Below are 15,389 nucleotides of genomic sequence, written 5' to 3'. Positions count from 1 at the left end.
TATTTACTTTTTTTTTTACATGCTCAACCTTTGGTGAGTAATAAAAGTATCATATTTATTTGTATTTTCGTGTTAAATAATAAAAATTAAAAAAAAAAAAAAACACCTTACAGACTGCAAGAATACGTTTTCAAACTTTTAAATAAAGTTTTATTCATAAAAACAAAACTCCAGAGATGAGCGGCAGTGACGTACTTGTTGTGAAAGTACGTCACACGGTTTGAGCCAAAGGCGGCGGTGATGAGAAATTTAAAATTTGCGGGCTAGCTCGTTAGCTGCTAGCTAACGCCTCGGATCTACAGTCAGGTAACTTCAGCTCGAGAATCATGGCTTCGTATTTTCATTTATTACAACAGACAAAACCGCAGTTTGAATCTCCGGCCAAAGTTTTTGCTAAGCTCAAATCCAAGGTGCAAAAGGAAGCGATGTGCGCAAAAGACGACAACGGTCCGCCGAACAACGCTCGAGAGGAGTACAGAGTTAATTTAAAGTCGCCCAGGAAGCAGCAGCAGAGGATCTGGGTGACCGAGGAGTTCGATGAGAATCAGAGGTTCGGCAACGAAGCCCAGCCTTTGATTCTCTCGCCCATTAAGAGTCCACAGAAAACCTCTCCGTATTCGTATTCAGACTTTATCCGCAAACCTTTGGAGGAAACGCTTCCAGTGGTTGAAATGGGACTTGGATGCACAAGAAGCGAGAGACGTTTCCTGGAGTCGACAGCCATATCTCACCCTCTCTTTCTGACTAATATCCACAAAGAACCTCCTCAGGTCAGAGACGCGGATCAGTTCATCCTCTCCAGCACGACTCCGTTGAAGGTTCAACCTGTCGAAAGTGACTGCAAGAGCATTGCTTCTGATGAAGAATGCGCTCCTCTCCACAAACCCCTGTCTACAGCCAGTGCCTTTTCCCCCATGGTGAAGAGGCTGAGGAAGAGAAAATGGGAGCAGCAGGAGTTTAACAAAGTCAACACCAACAGCACTGAGGAGGTGAGAAATGAACTCACATGTCAGCCTCGGCAGAGGAAAGCCCCTGCTGTCAGCGAGGAGAACACCCACAGCACCTGGATGAACATCAGAGGATGCTCCACTGACCAACCAGAGAGGATCCCCGAAGACATGTTCACACCAAGAAAATCCGTGGCAGAGAGACGTGAGACATTTTTTCCTGCCTTTCCCCACCTTACATCAGAATATAGAGGTGTATAGAAATCACCTGGTAGACGTCTACAATAGAATAATAATAAAATATTTCTTCTGTTTTGAAACAGGCTGTGGTGTTGTTTTGGAAAAAATTCCTATAATGTCTCCAGCTAAGATGTTTGCTTATATGAAGGAGAGAGAAAGCAAAAGGGAACTGCGGGGAGTTCGTGAAGCTATCAATACCACGAGGGACATCTTTAATGCAGGTGAGTGTGCCATGGTGTTAAAAAAGCAGCACATCCGGTTTAAGCAGTTTCTATAGATATAGTTTGAGTTTTCCCAGGTCACTGTGCACAACACACCTTTGCTTATGGCACAATATCTTTCCCATAGGTAACTCCCTTAAGTCCGGAGACAGCCCTCTCTCCACACCTCACAGTGTTGGTGAGAGGGACGACAATGTGTTTACAAACACCTCAGAAAGTGATGTTCCTGTAAGCCGGCGCATATCAGAGTCAGCTGACTGCCACTCAGCTGACGCTCTGACCTCGGCTGTGTCATCGAAGCCCGTTTTGCTCGAAGACCCGCTCGTGCTCAATTCTCCGAAGATCTTGATTCCGAAGAGACAAGAGACTGTGTTCAAGTGCAACAAGTGGCCTAAGCAAGCAACATTCCCCAGCGTGAGTAAAACAAATGCCTCTTAATGAAATATAAGTGAACAAATGGCAGGCCTTGTGTCGGTTGAGCCTGAAAACTGTTTGAAGAAAAACAGTTACTGATACATTTACATTTCAAGAGCAAATTGAAAAAGTAGGTCAGCGGCAGTTTGCATTTCCCTATACAAGTTTTCTCTGGTTCATCATTGTCCCCTTGTTTCCCTCCTTTGGTAGGAGAGTGTGATTTATCTCAAAAAGTGGTTCCTGAGGAAGAACAGCAAGGGCCTCTTTGTTGATGGAATCCACGGGTAAGTGTTGTTTGATGTAATTTTGAACTTTGTGAATGAGGAGAATGACATGATGTCAGGTTGCTTTTCTCATTTGATAGACATTTAGACATTAGACTTAGACATTTTTTTGGTTTCATCCAAAAGATTTTAATGAGGTTCATAGTTAACTGCTGGTCATTTCCTCCCAGGGAAGACAACATACCATGGAACAGTAACGTCATCATGCACAGGGTTTCTAATTCTATGATAAAGACCATCTCCGGCAGGGTTTACATCCTGGTTGGGAAGATGAACTTGAAAGTTGAACCCGGTAAGCTGACTTGAACCTTTTTCCAATTGTGCGTGGGAAGAAATTAAAAATGGATAAAAGGGTGAAGCAAAGCTGTATAGAGAGAGTCCTATGCATGGTATTACATGGATTTACTCTTTCTTTTTTCCCAGAGTTTCCCAGGTGGTTTTTGAAAAAGTTTGAAAAGGGTTTTCCTCCTGACTGGAAGGCGCTTTACAACAAGATGCTGACAGAGTCGAGAGAGTAAGAACACTAATTTCACATCCCTGCTCTTGCGGTCAATATATTGTGTTTGTTTTTGCAGGGGGATTGTGACTAAATTAATTATTTTTTGTATAATTTGTTTAGATTGGTTGTTTTACACCTTTGGGCTTGGTTAAGACCTAAATTTTGTTTTCCTGTAGCAACCAAGGCAGAGGAAGACAGAAGAAAAGTGAAAGTAGTGGTATCAAATCGAAGCAAAAATCGGAGGCCTCCCTCATCAACAGTTCTTTGAACCAGCAAACTTCCTTTATGACATGTAAGTACACGATACAAACCTGGTGACGTGTTTTTTTTTGTTTGTTTGTTTGTTTGTTTGTTTTTAGTGGATTTGGGGGCATGAATAAATTGTTTTTGTTTTTACAATAAAGTAATTTTACTTTCTCTGTTAATTCTCTCTAGCTGAATCCTGCCCTCCCATGGGTGCCCCCTCCTCTAGCATGAAAGTGTCTCGAAGCGGTCGAGTAATCAAACCACCTTTGGAGTACTGGAAAGGAGGGCGCGTCATTCTAGATGCGTTCATGAACGTTACCATCCATGAATGTTATAATACCTCCATCTGCAACTCTGTAAGCACCTAAAGTTGGGCTTGTGTGTGTTATAATTAAGGGTGAGTTACTTCAACTATATTCATTTTGATATTCCACAGGAGGTCAATACAACATTGTCTACAGGGATGTCGCAGGAGCCCGTCCGTGTGTTCTTGCCCTGCAGTGAAGGTAAAGACGCTCTTGGAGCTTTAGTCATAGCAGTGTGAGATTTTAAAGTACATGTTGCATAAAACTGTGTTCTCTGATCCTAGGTGAAAAGGAGGCATCAGTACTACTGAGGAAGGTCAAGGCTCCTCTTCACAGACGCAACAGAGTCAAGGCTAAACCAGACAGGAATCACTCTGATTTTCTCGAACCTGCTGCAGAGCTACTAATAAGCCCTGAGGAGGGGGCAGGAAGAATAACAAGGTCTGGCCAAAAGTGTCCTGCTAAAGAAAGAGAACTACATGTGGACACTGTCCTAAAACACCACAGTGATAATGAAAAGTCTTCAGCACAGAGATCACAGAAACAGTCACAGGGCAGCTGTAGTGCTTCAGCAAGATTATCTAAAAGTAAACAGGCTGTCATAAATTCCCCAGAAACTCCTTCAGTTAAAACATTACAGCATCTGTCATCAGATGATGAGTTATCTATTAAGAGGAAGAAGCAAGGACACAGTAAAGACAGCAGGAGCACTCACAGGGAGTCAAAGTCGAGCCACAGCTCTGCCACAAACAACTCACCAGGATCTGAAGAGGAAAAAGATAACAGAGAGCATTCAGCACTGAAGTCCCAAAAATATGGGTCACATGCCACTCGCAGGCCTACAAAAAGAGTAAATACAAGAAAACGGATCACAAATCCCCTAGAATCTCCCCCAGTGAATGATGAAACATCCCAGAATCTGTCATCGGACGATGAGTTACCCACAAGGAGACGGAGGGAAAGGAAAGGAGCGCACAGTAAAAGCAGTAGAAATGCTCGTAGCAGGCCTCAGCCAAAACATGGGTCCTCATCCACCAAGTCAGAGGATTCAGATAACTTGATGAGGCACAAACCAAAACACAAGTCAAGCAAATGCACCAGAGCACCAGCACCCACAAAGACTTTGGCTGCGCCCACGCAATCCAGCAAGAAACACAGTACGAACGAGGGCAGCATACCGCCGGAGCACGATGAGGATAAGTGGACAGAGGCAGAGCTGATGAGACTACAAGAGTGAGTTTTGTATCCGCAGTAAAGCCTTGTCGCTCTCTTGTGGTTATAATCGTGTTTTTCTATGTTCTGTTTGCCAGGGCTGTGTCTTACTATCCTAAGCACATGGCAAATTACTGGGCAAAGGTAGCACGGATGGTGGGAACCCGTTCTGCAGAAGAGTGCCACAGCCAGCACACATCCCAGGGAGCATCGTACAGTCCTGCTAAGAAAGCCACGAAACCCAAAAAGAAAAAGGTTGAGCCGCCCCAAGCTCCAGGTAGGGAATAGACACTTCTGGGATGTCGACTGTGCAAGTTAGTTCATTTGTGTACCATTTTAAGGTGTTTCATTAATAACTTTGAGGGATATTTTTCCAGCATTGAAAAGTATTACTTCACTATTCACTACTTTGTGTCCCATTATACTCTTTAAGTAAAATGGGACAATCTCATGCATACAGCCAACAGGTACCTTCATTTTTGATCTACTGTTTTCTCTTTGAGTAATAAATTCTTTAAAATTTAAATACAGTCTAGAGCTTGTTTTGTTACACAGATTTGAACAAAGTATACACAAATTTAGCACCCTTACATAGCCTTAGCCGGTGATGCCTATCTGCCTGTGTTTGGTTACAGATCATCCTGTGATATCAGCCCGAGTGGGAACCCTAAAGAGAAAACAGCAAGTGCGTCAGTTTTTGGAGACTATGCCCAGGGACAATGTTGATGACGTTTTCAGCTCTGAATACATGCAGAACAAGCGATTTGAGGTTTGTCTCCCTTTCACAGGATTTTTATGAGTAGTCGTTACACTAAACAACAACTAACCATTCCTCTTGACCGTGCCTCGACACGCAGCTCCCTTCCTTGTATTCCGAGGACGAAGAAGACTTGGCAGTGTCGGACCTGGAACCCTTGACCCCTATGTCGGCACGTTTCCCTGAAGTAAAGACTCCTCAGTGTCTGCATATCACTCCAGGCATGATGGGTTCTCCAAACAGGTGGGCGAACGTCTGTTCTAACCTGAAATGAGATGAGTGCAGGAAAACAACGTTTTCACTTAATTTTTGCCTCGATTTTAAAGGGACAATGACGATAAGTACGTGTATCAACTGCAGAAGAGGATTAAAAAAAATCAGTTTAACGCCTGCAAGCTCCCACTTCCTTCAAAGGTACTTCTTTCCTAACAGATTGGGCGTAATTTGTGACATTTTTCATCATGGAAGTTTGTTTCACACAACACTGTATTTCTTTTGACTTTCAGAGATTCACACCCACACCATCAGCTAAAAGAACAATGAGAAGATGTGGCAACACGGGTAAGTGTCCTTAAGAATTAGGTAACAGTTGTACAAAAGGAATATATAGATAAAAGGAAAAGAGTTCATAACTTTACAGGTAGAGTTTTGGTTTTTTGTCTTTGACCACCTGTTTTATTTATTTTTCCCCTCTTTTGCACTAGAAAACGATACATTCGTGGTTTGGGAGATGTTCCCTGGAAACAATGAGGCGCTGTCTGAAAGTGAAGAAGAGGAGGAGGATTTCTACTTCTCAGATAACGACTGATCAAAGCCAGAAATGAAATGTCATGTTGTTCATTTTATTTTTAAATCTGAAATTCTTCAAATGAGTCAAAATTAGCAGAGGAAAGGTGGGATCCCCCCACCTTGAGACATGAACAGCCAAACATCTGTTGCCAGTCTTCCTCACCACTTCAATGTACATAACTTCCAATGTTGTAACGTATAAATATTTTTGTGTTGAGACAATGTGGTCTACATTTAATAGTTGCAAATGTAAAATCAATTTTAATAGAGAATAAAAAAAGAACTGCTGCTGTCTTGCAGTACATCCTTGTAAATATAGTTTTTGTGTATCTGCATTTTTTTTTTTTATATACCAAAGGGTTACTTATAATAAACCTTTTTTTCCCCCATTGTTAATTATTGTTTTATGCTTTAGTTGCACAGAGGTTGTTGGTGTTGATGTGCTCAAGTAGTCTTCAGGATGAGTTCTACAGGCTTCCTGAAGGAAATTCAACACTTTCTTTTGGCTGCCTTTTATTCTGTTCTTTGTCAAGACGATTTCACACTGCTTCAGTAATGCTTCCACATGGTACTGTCCACATTCATAATTATGACAAGATCCTTAACACCACTGATTAAAATTCAGTTCAGTACAGTTTTATTTATATAGCATTAAATCACAACAACAGTTGTCTGTGTGCTTTATACTGTAAGGTAAAGACCCTACAGTAATACAGAAAAACTCCCAACAATCAGATCCCAATGAGCAAGCACTTGATGACAGTGGGAAGGAAAAACTTCCTTTTAACAGGAAGAAACCTCAAGCGGAACGGCGGTCAGTCATCTGTCGCGACTGATTGGAGGTAATGAAACAGAACAAAAAGACACTGGAAGAGAGCCAAAGAGTTATTAATAACTAATATTTAAATGAGAGTGGCGTATAAACACATAGTGAGTCAAGAAGAAAAAGTGCATCATGGGAGCCCCAGCAACCTAAGCCTTTTGTAGTTTAACTAAGGGATTCAGTCCCAACTTTATGCTTTGTCAAAAAGAAAAGTTTTATGCCTAATCTTAAAAGTAGAGAGGGTGTCTGTCTCCCAAATCTGAGAGCTGGTTCCACAGGAGAGGGGCCTCTCTGCTCTGCTTCCTATTCTACTTTTAAATCTAGGAATGAAAAGTAGAGCAAAGTACTCTATTCAGGTGATACAGTATTTTGGGTCTGTAAGGTAAGAAGATGCTTGATTCTTTAAGAATTTTCATTTTCATTGTACAGATACTGTACCACAAGATTTCTCTTCTGTACATACTGATGATGATGAGCCAGAAATGTCAAAACTGGATTAATCCCTCCATAAGATCAGTCCAGTTCTAATAGAAAAGACCTATCCCAGTCCTCATTTTCTTGCTGTTTCCTGTGGCTATTCACTGAAGCCACATTTGTGATGAGGCTTCAGTGAATAGCAGATGCATTTCTCAGGTCTTTGCTGGATTTTTCCTTTTTCTGAAGGATATAACCTTCACTAACTGCTTTTCCTGCTGTGGATCTTTTTTTTTTTAGGCCTGCCATTTCTTATCCACTTTCAATTTTTTCCTCAATTTTTTTGCACACCATGCCAAGATATGCCAAGTTTTTGGCTAACAGTTCTTTAGGAATCACCTTGTTGGTGCAAAATACTATTTAATGCTGCAAAACTGTGTGCCTATTGTGACAGGCTGCTAGTAACAAAGTGCCTAAAGAAACCATTTAAAATTAGTTCTTTGCTGTTGACCTGTCTGTTATGTGTAGACACAACGCTGGTTCAGTCCTTGAGTTAAGTGCCTGTTTTATCTTTGAACGATTCATAAGTCAGTGTTAAGTGGTTTAACAAACAAAGAAAGCATTCCTCTGAAAAAGGCCAGGTACAAGGACTGGGTACTTGGAAGCAAAATATTGAGATATGAGAGCTGACTCCAGGCTTTTGCACAGTACTGTACCACAACAGAAATATACCAGACTTACAATACAAACTTAGTAAATATATGTGTATTATTCAATTTAGTCTTTCCACACTGGTATGTGTTATTATAGTTAGGTTTTTTAAGTTTGCAATATTATTTTAGTTATTTTCTACCGTCTAGTTATTTTAAGTTAGCTAGTTTTTTTGTTTTTGTTCTTTTGCTTTTAGTTGGGGAGACAATTTTTCTTTCATTCCAAGTCCACAGTGGTGAAGGAGAAGTGTGAGTAGACAGAAATATCCAAACCATAGCAGGAAATTTACAAAACTTGCCTCCAAACCAGCAAAAGTGAAGCTGTGACACAGATTTGAACCCAGTTTACTTTTTCTATTTGAATACTGTTAAGGAGCAGCGTTTACGTGCAGTAAAAAAAACAAAACAAACATAAATAAACCAAAAATAAAAGTTAGCAGAACATACTACATTACAAACGTGTTAAAGGATCGGTGGTGGGAGGGGGAAGGGGGGGGGCAGCGGTTGCTAATCACGTGAAAACAAAGTCACATGACTAGTGCGCATACACTAACCTGGTCGCTTGAGTTTGGAAATCTGAAACAGGAGAGGACACCATGAACAAACTGTGAGTGCTTTAGATAACTTCAGAGCTTATTTACATAAATAATGAAGAGTGCGATACCGTGAACTGTTTAAACGTAGCTAACCCACGTTTTTTACGTCACTGGTGACCTATAGCTGCTGCTAATGTAGCAGGTTAAAGCTGTAATAAACTAAACCGCGCTTTTCTGTAATAGATGTAGCATTAGCATAACGCTATGTGTGCATGACGGCATGAAGAAATGCGTATGATTTTAATTTTACCTTCTTACCTGAATCACATTGAGACGTCAAAGATGCACCAAGACATGTTTTGTTACCGACCTGAAATAACACTAGGTGCTAATTGTAGTTTTGACAAAACTTCCGGGTTTGTTTTGGGTGTATCTGATTTTCAATGCTTTGATTTCTCCTTTCTTCCAGCAGACTGGTCTTCTCCTTGCCCTTTTTATTCAGTTCGGTGGTCTGGAGTGGATATCTGGAGTCAGACCAGGATGTCTTGTGAGCAAACATACAATTTTAAATCTGTTATGATATGTATTATTTACTTTAAGTTACATCTGGATTTCTGCTAGCTATAGACTGTAAAGTGAGGTATGATTCATATATAATTAATTACTGGGTGCCGTGTTTATTAATAAGTCTGTTATACCAGGTCTCCCAGCCATTTAAATGCTTGCCATTAATTTCTGACTGTTAAAATACATTTTCAAAATTTTTATTCCTCTTTACACAGGATACCACAGGAGTGGGCTCATGTGGATCGGGTTGGTCCCACAGAAGAGCTCGAACTGACCTTTGCCCTAAAGCAGCAGAATGTTCACCTGCTGGAGGAAAAGCTCAGGCTGGTGTCAGACCCTGACTCAGTTCAGTATGGTATGGATCTATCCGATAACTGCAACCTTTACATTTTAAAAACAGAAAGAAAAACTCCTTTAAACGTTAACCTGTGCTCGTTTGCACTCCAGGTAAGCATCTCAGTCTAGAGGAAGTAGCCTCCCTCGTGCGTCCCTCTGACCTGACCGAGAAAGTGGTGCATCGCTGGCTGCAGAGTCATGGGATTACAAACTGCCTTACGATTCGCACTCAGGACTTTTTGCAGTGCACCATGACTGCAGAGTAAGCATATTTCTTTGGCAGCATTTGTTCTGCTTACTCAACTCACTTGCTCATGACACAGTTAAAGCGCAAAGTCACTTCTTCAACACGAGTTCTGTAGCAGTGTAAATCTCCCACTAATGCTTGTATCTTGTGATATAGTTCCTCTTTATGCGGTTTTGGGTTAAAAAAAAAATCAGACATTGACCTGGAGTAAAATGAAATTCATAAATCAAGGCTGAGACAAGGAGTCGATTTCACTTACTAGAAGTTCCTGTTTTATCTGTTTTACATTGTTTCCTTTTTAAACACACATAAATGGACTTGCATGTGTTTGCATGGTAATGACAGTAAATGATAGTTGTACTGAATTCTTTTGTTTTCTTTTTTCCCTCAGGACTGCAGAGAGGTTACTTCCAGGAAGCAGATTTCACCGTTATATGAGAGATGGACATTATTTAGTGAGGTCTTCAGCTCCATACTCGGTTCCCGATGACGTTCATCATCACCTTGACTTTGGTGAGCTCCATTTCAAAAGCTGCTAATTATTATGTTGGTTTTTTTTAGACCTAGGTCATAAAGTTCTACGATTGCTTGCAAAAAAATACACCTACTCACATTTTGCTGCAAAAACTTTTTTTTTAGATCGCTTCTTTGTCCCGTTCAGTCCACTTGAATAGATGTCACTACTGCCCACTGGATCCTCAATAACCTTTTCATTACATTTCTTTTTACCAGGAATTTTATTTTGGGGAAGAGGATAGTGTCGCATAGGGCCTAAATTTTTGGGTGGTTACTTAAATTGTCATTGTGGCCAAGAAAACTCCAGTGTGGCACCAAATATTCTCCTTCACAAGCTTCAGGGTGTTACAGTAGAACCCAAGTTTGACCCTGACCTGTGTGTGTGTGTTTACATGTATTCAGTGCTTCTGCAGTGTTAATGACCTGTTAAAGTCCTACAAATCACACTTTTAATCATCATATAGTGCTTTATTCTAACCACCTTAAGTACAGCCAGAATTGAAATCAGAAACCTTGCTGGTGTAAGGTGACGCTGCTAACCACTTTTTCCTTAGAAACTGTTGCTTGGTGTGTGGGTGCCGGTGCTTAGCCACAGGGTAATTTTTTACACAGAAGTTGTGGGTTTCTCTCGGATATTTCTGTTGAAATCATAAATACCAACGTGCAAGTGGTCAGAATGGCACTTCAGTGACTAATCAAAAAAGGAATAAATAGAAACTACACAAAAAGTGGGTTTGAGATGCAGGTGAGGAGATATATTTGGGTTCAAAGACTTCATCATTTTTTATGGCAAAGTCTTTGAACTTTATGAGAGCATCTCATATGATTAGGTTTGGATCTGCATTGACACTGTCGCCCCCGTGACTCTGAAGTACATAAGTGGTTAAGGAAGTGGATGTGGGATTTAATTTTTTTTTAAAATTTGTGTATGCTTCTGCAGTTGGAGGACTTCACCGTCTTCCTCCTAAGGGACTGGATCTCAGCAAGAAGCAGAAGTCTAAGGCAGGGTTTCACCTCGGGGTGACTCCTGCTGTTTTAAGGACTCGCTACAATCTAACATCAGCTGATGTGGGATCAGTTCAGAACAACAGCCAAGCTGTAGCTCAAGTATGATACACTCACCTTATTATTTAAGGGATGAAAGGTTAAATGTTGCAACTAGCCATATAACCTTCAGCTCCAAGTCTTTAATCTGACTATAACGTGGTGTAATTTTTCACTGTAGCTAGCTGCTTTCTCTTTTAGTTTTTGGAGCAATATTACCATCCCGCTGACTTGGCTGAGTTCATGGCCATGTTCGGTGGTGCCTTCCAGCATCGGTCTGAGGTGGATCGAGTTGTAGGAACCCAGGGGGGAGGAAAAGCTGGTATAGAGGCCAGTCTGGATGTAGAGTACATCATGAGCACAGGGGCAAACATCTCCACTTGGGTCTTCACCAATCCAGGTATGAGAAAGAGTTTGTCTTTCTGTTTTTAGATTATTCAAAACATAATCATGATATAGAAATGATAAACCCTTTAGCAAAGAGGTCAGAGCTTGGAGTTAAAAGCAAGAAAAAAAACCAACCTCCACACAGAGTAACGTTTCTTTTTTCCCTTTAAATTGTTCTGCTGTGCCTCCAGGTCGCCATGAGTCCCAGGAGCCTTTCCTCCAGTGGATGATTTTGCTCAGCAACATGACTGACCTGCCCTGGGTTCACACTATCAGCTATGGAGATGATGAAGACAGTCTTTCTGCAGCCTACATGACACGCATCAACACAGAGTTCATGAAGGCCGGCGTCAGAGGAATCTCATTGCTCTTTGCTTCTGGTCAGTAATAACAGTAACATTTGTAATAGTAACATGTGTGTGACATGTTGTGGTGCTTTTTGTGGTTTTCGTCACCTTGGTTAAAAATGAGACTTGACTTGAATAACTGGGGAATTCTTTACCTGATCGTGTAAAGAAAATAAGAGGCTTTGTCTCCTTGGCAATATGTCACCTGACTGTAAAGTCACTCTCATTGTCAGATCATTATGTCACTTGAAACATGAATACAGCACCATTGTTTCATACTGAACCCCTGATGGCACGGCATGTGTACGCGATACCTTTTTGTTCTGCTTGCTTTTTATCACGGCTCCAAAGCAACAGTCAATAGGCTGCCAGTCATTAGTAAAATTTACTGCACCATCACCTGCCACCTCACTTATAATCACCCTGATCTTGTGTCGTGTTCAGGTGACAGTGGTGCTGGATGCAGACATCTGGGGAAAGAAAACACCTTCAGGCCCAGTTTCCCTGCCTCAAGGTAAAACATCAACTCCAGTTTTGTGAAACTAAAGCAGCGTGTAATTATTTGCAACAGATAGTTTACTATATTAAAAAAAATCTGATTTAAAGAGCTTCTTGTTTCCAGCCCATATGTGACTACAGTAGGAGGCACATCCTTCAAGAACCCCTATAAGGTCACGTATGAAGTCACAGACTCAATCAGTGGTGGAGGCTTCAGCAACATCTTTAAGATGCCCGACTACCAGGTAAAATCATCAGCCTTTAGTGATACATGATACATCTCCGTTCATTTATGTATCCAGTGATCATCGTGTGTTTTTTTTCCCCCCAAAAGTCAGTGTAAACAGTGCTATCTGTGCTCTGTGTGTGTTCCCACAGACCACTGCGGTGAATAGCTATCTAAAGACTGTAGCGGCATCCCTCCCTCCTAAGTCATACTTCAATACCAGCGGAAGGGCTTACCCAGACATGGCTGCCCTATCTGATAATTACTGGGTGGTCATCAACAGAGTGCCTGTCCCGTGGGTGTCGGGGACCTCGGTCAGTATCCTTTGTAGCAAATAGAGAATTGACAATGTAGCAGAGGAGGAAAAAAGAAACAGAAGAACCATAAAATTAGCCCAATGGGCAAACTGACAGACTAAACGAAGCTGGTGCCTTTTTTCCTCTATGGGCTCCTAAAATGTTGCAGGTTTAGTTTTTTTGGACAGATAAGTTTATTTCCAACAAAGTACACTTGACGTGTATGGACATTCATCGAAGCAACATAACAAATACATTAGACATCTCTATATAAATAACACAGATTCTGTGGTTGAAATTGAGTTGGTCCCGTCTAATGAATAATAGAAATATTCATCTGACTTTCAAATCACCAGCCAATGGCTCATATAGAGTAAGACAAGTGCATTCATACCTACACACTGATATGCATACAACAAAAATGCACAATCATACATCTGTACATAAATATCTATACCTGTACCTGTAGTTTCCAGAACAGACTCTGTGCAGTTAGGATGGATCTGAGCAGGCAAACTCAATAGCTACAGGGGATTTGCTTTAAAATGAGTGAAGGTCTAAAAGGGTGATGCTTCATTCCCCCATGTTGCGCTCTTCAGATTCCTTTACATTTGGTACAAAAGCCTTACACATCATGGGAGGTTTATTTCAGTTAAAGAAATGTTTGTGTTTACAGAGTGTAGCCACCCCCATTCACCACCTGCTGCACCACCAACAGTCTGCACTTACCTTAAATCACTTGCTTTGAATGTCTGCTTCTTGTGGCTCATTGTATCTCACATGCATTGCTTACCCATCCAGGCATCGACCCCTGTAGTCGGAGGTATGCTTTCCCTCATCAATGATCAACGTTTCATGAAGGGCCTGCCTGCCCTGGGCTTCCTCAACCCCCGACTCTATAAGCTGAATGGAAAGGCCTTATTTGATGTAAGTGCAGCTAATTATACTATTACTGTAGATAAGTACTTGAAGTAATTATTGGAGGACTCTTGTTGTTACCAAACTATTGAAGAATGCTCCACTTGTATAGATTACACAACATAGACACTGCGACGCTTTAACCGAAAAACAAGCTTTGTTTACGCTGCTACTGTTATGACGGGTGTTCACTAAGGCATTTTTTTAAAACAAGAAACCAAATATCCATGGTCGAGGTCTGTTTCCTAAATGCCGTTCACTTTTGTCTCAAGGTAACTGAAGGTTGCCACTATGGCTGTCTGGACGAGCAGGTTCAAGGGCAGGGTTTCTGTGCCGCACCTTCGTGGGATCCTGTTACCGGCTGGGGTACGCCAAACTATCCTGCCCTGCTGGCTGTCCTCCTGAGTGATTAGCTGCAAATAACCCACCAGCGCCTGCTCTGAGAGTAGACGGCAGACACACAATGCCAAAGGCAAAAGGGTCGAATAGCTATACTCTAGGTTGCCTCTTTTGGTTTTATTCAGGTATACGTTTGAAGTTGAAGGATTATTGAACTCCTAAAGATTTTTGTTTGCTGAATCATTTAAGGATAATTGCATCGCCTCTCATTTTAAGGCTTCAAACTGTTCAAGTATGTTTGCCAGGGATAATTATAGTGGTAGTTTTTTAATACTGCACTACAGCTGCCATTTTCTGCTGTTCACTGCATTTATAACTGACCCAGATTTGAGATATTCTTGGCTTTACATCCATCCCTTTAGATACACAGTGAGGACGTACAGTTGGCTATGCAAAAAGATTAAATAACTTTATTGAAAAGGTGGAAATATATACTGTAATCACTTCTTATGCACAGCTTGTTTTAAAATAGTGCTGTTGATTCTTAATGACTGTGAGCTGGATTAATATCTGATCTGTACAGGGAATGAGACTTCCTAACTACTCGGCAGGGATAAACTAGGTACAAGTCATCGTGTTGTTTGAGATTTTTAAAACACCGCTCATGTATGTGCACTAAAAAGGGGAACATACTTTGTGGTGTGCTGATTAAGAGGACCTTTGAAATCTTGATTTGCTGCTGTGAAATGACAAGATGTGTTGTAATATGTGGATTTGAAGTGATTCAGCAATTCTACCCACCAGCATTGTTGTACTTGTTGTGAAAGCACTGCCTTTACTATTTTTGTGGACTGATTAAAGCCAGATTATGTACAACAAAATGTCAGATGGGTGTTCAGTATTATCCTCGATGTTTGAAAGTATGTTATGATGGTTGCAGTTTGGAAATGTGAGCTTATTAGAGCTTCCTTTGGCTGTCACAATGGGTTGCCACAGGAGCCGGAGCTACATATTTGACTTTACAACAATCAGCCTTTGTGGCACAACCCTCTCAGGGATTTTTGTCTCCTCCCAGTCTCAATCATCATTTACCTGTGGGTGAATTCATCAATCGCCACACTTTGAAGCTAACATTTTAATTTATTATTAATCAAGAATAATCTGCAAATTATGCATTGAAAATAAGTGTAAATAGATAAATGTAATAGAAGTGGGTTATGACTAAAGACCTTATACAAACTGGTTAAAGTTGAAAATTCTGCCCTGTCATT

At 41.0% G+C, this 15,389-nt stretch overlaps 2 protein-coding genes across 3 annotated transcripts; both read left to right on the top strand.

Moving 5' to 3' along the window:
* Nucleotides 1–186: 186 nt before the first annotated feature.
* On the top strand, nucleotides 187–6,296 carry mis18bp1 (MIS18 binding protein 1). The gene is made up of 16 exons (XM_086275607.1): nucleotides 187–1,152; nucleotides 1,271–1,408; nucleotides 1,536–1,822; nucleotides 2,033–2,106; nucleotides 2,277–2,398; nucleotides 2,530–2,620; nucleotides 2,782–2,897; nucleotides 3,041–3,207; nucleotides 3,288–3,357; nucleotides 3,441–4,389; nucleotides 4,467–4,645; nucleotides 5,004–5,137; nucleotides 5,226–5,368; nucleotides 5,452–5,539; nucleotides 5,632–5,686; nucleotides 5,830–6,296. Exons 1-16 carry the CDS (start codon nucleotides 327–329, stop codon nucleotides 5,931–5,933), a joined length of 3,543 nt encoding a protein of 1,180 aa, XP_086131733.1. The 5' UTR covers nucleotides 187–326; the 3' UTR covers nucleotides 5,934–6,296.
* A 2,079-nt stretch (nucleotides 6,297–8,375) lies between these two features.
* On the top strand, nucleotides 8,376–14,999 carry tpp1 (tripeptidyl peptidase I). Of its 2 annotated transcripts, none has more exons than XM_086275467.1 (13): nucleotides 8,376–8,468; nucleotides 8,870–8,944; nucleotides 9,180–9,319; nucleotides 9,412–9,562; nucleotides 9,939–10,060; nucleotides 11,004–11,170; nucleotides 11,309–11,507; nucleotides 11,686–11,874; nucleotides 12,286–12,355; nucleotides 12,464–12,584; nucleotides 12,718–12,879; nucleotides 13,663–13,788; nucleotides 14,052–14,999. In XM_086275467.1, exons 1-13 carry the CDS (start codon nucleotides 8,458–8,460, stop codon nucleotides 14,190–14,192), a joined length of 1,674 nt encoding a protein of 557 aa, XP_086131593.1. In that variant the 5' UTR covers nucleotides 8,376–8,457; the 3' UTR covers nucleotides 14,193–14,999. The 2 variants fall into 2 exon arrangements, with proteins under 2 accessions (XP_086131593.1, XP_086131592.1); XM_086275466.1 differs by having other exon boundaries at nucleotides 8,384–8,468; nucleotides 8,867–8,944.
* The last annotated feature ends 390 nt before the right edge of the window (nucleotides 15,000–15,389 follow it).

The sequence above is a fragment of the Aulonocara sp. 'chitande type north' Nkhata Bay genome, linkage group LG19, assembly GCF_057382095.1.
Source record: "Aulonocara sp. 'chitande type north' Nkhata Bay isolate Kocher_YH1m ecotype deep benthic linkage group LG19, A_spYH_male_GT1.1, whole genome shotgun sequence".
Classification (NCBI taxonomy): Eukaryota; Metazoa; Chordata; class Actinopteri; order Cichliformes; family Cichlidae; genus Aulonocara; species Aulonocara sp. 'chitande type north' Nkhata Bay.
This window is presented reverse-complemented; position numbering and strand designations above follow the sequence as displayed.

Excerpts from the sequence above, each read along its gene's own strand:
- mis18bp1 (XM_086275607.1), top strand. The coding sequence starts at position 327 with ATGGCTTCGTATTTTCATTTATTACAACAGACAAAACCGCAGTTTGAA. Across the intron at positions 4,646-5,003 it reads TGAGCCGCCCCAAGCTCCAG|ATCATCCTGTGATATCAGCC; the intron begins GTAGGGAATAGA and ends GTTTGGTTACAG. Across the intron at positions 5,138-5,225 it reads TGCAGAACAAGCGATTTGAG|CTCCCTTCCTTGTATTCCGA; the intron begins GTTTGTCTCCCT and ends CTCGACACGCAG.
- tpp1 (XM_086275466.1), top strand. Across the intron at positions 8,945-9,179 it reads GAGTCAGACCAGGATGTCTT|GATACCACAGGAGTGGGCTC; the intron begins GTGAGCAAACAT and ends CTCTTTACACAG. Across the intron at positions 13,789-14,051 it reads ATGGAAAGGCCTTATTTGAT|GTAACTGAAGGTTGCCACTA; the intron begins GTAAGTGCAGCT and ends TTTTGTCTCAAG.